Source organism: Nestor notabilis, unplaced genomic scaffold, assembly GCF_000696875.1.
Source record: "Nestor notabilis isolate BGI_N333 unplaced genomic scaffold, ASM69687v1 scaffold1375, whole genome shotgun sequence".
Lineage (NCBI taxonomy): Eukaryota > Metazoa > Chordata > Aves > Psittaciformes > Psittacidae > Nestor > Nestor notabilis.
In genome coordinates, this window is record NW_009929582.1 from 142 (window position 1) to 4,187 (window position 4,046).

Sequence of the window (4,046 nt, forward strand, 5' to 3'; positions counted from 1 at the left end):
GCCACCCAGCACCGTGTCATTCCTCCCCCGTCCCCGCAGGCCTCACGCCTGCTCCTGCATCCCCCCATGCGGGTGGAGCCGCCCTGAGGCTGAAGATCCGTGGTTTGTGGGTCCCTGCTTTGCCGCAGGCTGCTCCTGGCCAAGGGGGTCATTGCCCCATGTCCTCACCTGCCAGCCCAGGAGAACTGGGTGTTGCGAAAGCAGCTCTTGGGTCACTCTCTGGTCTCTCTTTCAGACATGGTGGCAGTGCTCGGGGAGACCACGGGCTGCCTGGCCCTGCCCAGCCTGCGGGACAAGATGAAACACCACCCTGAAGGTTACCGCATCCTCCAGTGCGTCCCTCCGCACCCCTTCCTCCCTGTGGGTTGTGGTGGGGAGGAGACACGAGGCCAAGAACATGTTCCTTGGGCCCCGTGAAGGGAGAGCACAAGAGTTTGTCAGCTCTAACCCTCAAGTCATTTGTTTTTGCTTTCTTTTTAGCCATCACAAGAGCCCTAAGTGCAATCTGAGGGTGAGAGCAGCAGCAGCAGCCGCTGGGCCCAGCCTGTTTCAGGCTCTGCTGCCTGTCAGTTCTGCTTCGCTGCTGGAACTGGCAGGTGCCAGCACAAGGAGATGCAGCAGCATGCACAGGGGAGGGTTCCGTGGATGCTGAGCAGCGATGAAAACCCACCACGTCCATGGGTTTCTCCCCTGTGCCTGCTGCTACATCTCTTTGCATCGGAGACTTCATCTCCACTGGTCTGCCTCCTCAGACACCTCCCTGTTTTCTTTCCTGGCGCCTGCAGCATCTCCCCAGGCTGTGAAATGAGGCCACTTCTCTTGTCTTCCTTGTTAAGATTTGATCACTTTTGCTTCCATGTCTATAGGGACTTGTTGAGCGCAGCAAGGCTGAGGGCCAGGAGGGACTTCACGAGTCTCTTATTAACCAAAATCTTACTGCTTGTTTGCTTGCTTCTCTCTGTTCCTCATTACATGTCAAGCCTGCTGCTTGTGTAGCTTTTGGGGTGTACCTTTGGGATATAGGGGCTGGGGAAAAGCTGCCTTTTGCCATGTGTTTGTGCAGAGCAGCCTGGTCCTGGCTCCGGACACTGACCCAGCAAAGCACATGGAGCACCAGGATGGGGCTGGGACCCAGAGGAATTGCCCAGGGAGAGGGGACAGCAAAGGCACCAAGGGCTGGGAGGGAAATCCCCATGTGCTTCTTGCTGGGGTTTGCAGTGGCCCGGTTGGTGCACACAAGTCTTTTTTAATCCCCCAAGCTGCTGAGGTGCCTTTGACGCCAAATACACAAGGAGGTGTCAGCCAGGGGGAGGCTGGTGCTGGCCCTGCTTATCTCCCTGGCACCTCTGCTCCAGGAGCTGAGATCCACTGCAGGGCTTATATCATGGGGAGAATTTATCCTGTGCATGGAAAGAAAAGGGGTTTTGCTTAGTTCCAGGGCTGTGGTCACCTATTTGCCAACAACCTGGTGGTGAAAGCCTGAACAGGAGAGGAATTAAACCTTTCTAAAACAAATTCTTTCCCCTTCTTAGAGTTGATCCTTTGAAGCTCTGGCTGCTTTGCAGGGACACTAGAGAGCTCTGCTCCCCTGGCTGGCTGCTCTGGGGGCTGTGCGTGGCCGGCAGCAGGATTTCAGTGCAGAGGACACTGGTGTTTTTCCAACCAGAGTTGCTGCAGGGGTGCAAGATGAAAGCTCTTTTATTGCCGAAGCTTCAGGCAGAGCCTTTATAAGCAGTTTGTGTCCCAGCCTCAGCAGCAGAGATAAGGATGGTGCTGTCCCTGCAGCGAGCAGTCAGGATCTGTGTGAGGAAGGGCAGAGGCAGGCAGTGGGGTTTCCAGGGACTCCCTCCTTTTCTCCAGACGTGGGTTTCACTGACCTGTGTTTTGCTTCCAGGGAACGTCCCCGCATCTGTCTCTCCACCCTGGACATATCCCGGCTGCGGGAGCTGCCGGAGGGATCACTGGGCCGAGAGTATGTTCGCTTCTTGGAGGACAACGTGAGTGTGGGGGTTTGGAGGGTGCAAATGGCTGTAATTGATCCCTGGGAGCACAGATTTACTTTAGAGAGAGGTTGGAGCCATGGAGGAGCCTGTGGAGAACCCTCCAGGAATGAGGGAGTCAGGGAGACAGGATGAATGCTGAGTGCTGGATGATGCTGGATTTGTCACCAGTGCAGAGCAGCCCTTGGGTTTTGTCCATGTAAATGATCCTTCCCCCCATCACTGGGGTCTGGGAGTTGCATTGATGGAGGGGACCACATATGATGGTGGTGATGGTGATGGTGATAATGATGATGATGGTGATGACGGTGATGATGAGAGAGAGAAACCCCAACAGAAACAAGTGACGCAAACGAAAAACAATTGCTCACCACCAACCAACTGATGCCCAGTCTGCTCAGTACCCAGTTTATATTCCAAGCATGAGAACATATGGTGTGGAATATCCCTTGGATCAGTTGGGATCAGCTGTCCCAGCTGTGTCCTTTGTGCCTCCTCAGCCTCCTCACTGTCAGGGCAGCATGAGAAGCTGAAAAGTCCTTGACTTAGTATAAATGCTACCTAGCAACAACTGAAACATCAGTGTGCTATCAGTGTTATTCTCATCCTAAATCCGAACCACAGCACTGTACCAGCTACTAGGAAGAAAATTAACCCTACCTTAGCCAAACCAAGATAAACTTGAGATTTGGAAGGGGCTGAATTGGACCTCTTTGGCTTTGCAGAAGGTTTCTCCGGACACCCGGATGCCACCCAAGTTTGTTGACGATGAAGAACTGGCGTATGTGATCCAGAGGTACCGGGAGGTCCACGACGTGATGCACACCCTCCTGGGCATGCCAACCAACATGCTGGGTGAGCAGCAGTGGGCTCGGAGGGCTGAGCTGCCAAACCCCACGGTGGTGCTTGGAGTGGAGCGGGCTGGGCTGGTCGGACTCCTCGATCCTCAGCCCCATTTGGTGTGGGGGAAGGTTTGGATCTGCAGTGTCATTCCCCACTGGGTCTGTGTGACCAAGAGCCATGGGAGGTCACCTTTACCCTGCTGGGAGATGCTCTGCCCGAGCCCGGGGTGCAGTTGGTGGGTGTTTGCTGCCTGGCAGGGCGGGTGACACAGGGTGGGGGGATGATGTTTCACAAGCTCTGGGCGAAGGCAGAAGTTGGGGGTTCCTGGTTGTTCCTGATCTGCACATCTCCGTGTCCTTTGCCCTCGTTTTGTGTCTGACTCAATAGCAAGTTGCAAGTCGAGCCTTGCTGGTGCCTGTGGGAACTGGCACGTCGGGTCTCCTACGCAGGCTGTGGCTGAGCCCTGGCAGCATTTGGAAAGGTCTGTCCTGTCCCAGGAGACAAGGAGAGTTGTGTGTGGGATCGGGATGCAGCTACTGCATTGCTAAAGATCTGCAGGGAGCCCAGAGATGTTTCCTAAGCTCATGGGGCATCGATGAGGCTCATAGTGACGTGGTTTAGTGGTGGACTTGGCAGTGCTGGGGTAAAGATTGGATTTGATGATCTTAAAGGTCTTTTCCATCCTGGTTGGTTCTATGATTCTACGGCTGAGGGGTGCTGCTCCCCCGGGGGCCCTGGGCCATCCCTCTTGATTGGGTGATGCACAGCAAGGCTCATCCTGGCACAGGATGAAGCCGCATGGCCCTGGCTGGCCCTTGCCCGCGGTGCACTGCCCGCTCATAGCCTCTCTGCTCCCCCCAGGCGAGGTGGTGGTGAAGTGGTTCGAAGCCGTCCAGACGGGGCTGCCCATGTGTGTCCTGGGAGCAGCGTTCGGCCCCGTCCGCCTCAGTGCACGGTAGGCACCCGCCGGTGGGGATGCGCCAGCCTCGGCGATGCTTTCCAGTGTCCTCTGGGCATGGAGAGGGGCCACTGCTGGTTGGCAGGGGGCAGCAAGTCAGGGGGTCCTTGTGTGAACCTGCCGCTGTGTTCCCAGGGCTCAGTGACAGCAGGAGGCACGGCTTTGGCTGCTTCCAGCACCCAATCTCCTGTGCTGGGCAGGAGCAGCAATGCCCAGTCCTGGCTGCCCTTGGCTGGGGACGGATT

The 4,046-nt window shown here is 56.3% G+C and overlaps 1 protein-coding gene across 1 annotated transcript in view; it reads left to right on the forward strand.

Moving 5' to 3' along the window:
- Positions 1-235: 235 nt before the first annotated feature.
- Positions 236-4,046, forward strand: part of COQ4 (coenzyme Q4) — a gene marked incomplete at its 5' end in the record, with an annotated part of 4,367 nt that continues 556 nt past the window's right edge. The window contains 4 exons of the mRNA XM_010015032.1: positions 236-332; positions 1,895-1,997; positions 2,726-2,855; positions 3,705-3,798. Coding sequence (XP_010013334.1) covers positions 236-332; positions 1,895-1,997; positions 2,726-2,855; positions 3,705-3,798 — 424 coding nt within the window. The remainder of the gene's footprint in view (positions 333-1,894; positions 1,998-2,725; positions 2,856-3,704; positions 3,799-4,046) is intronic.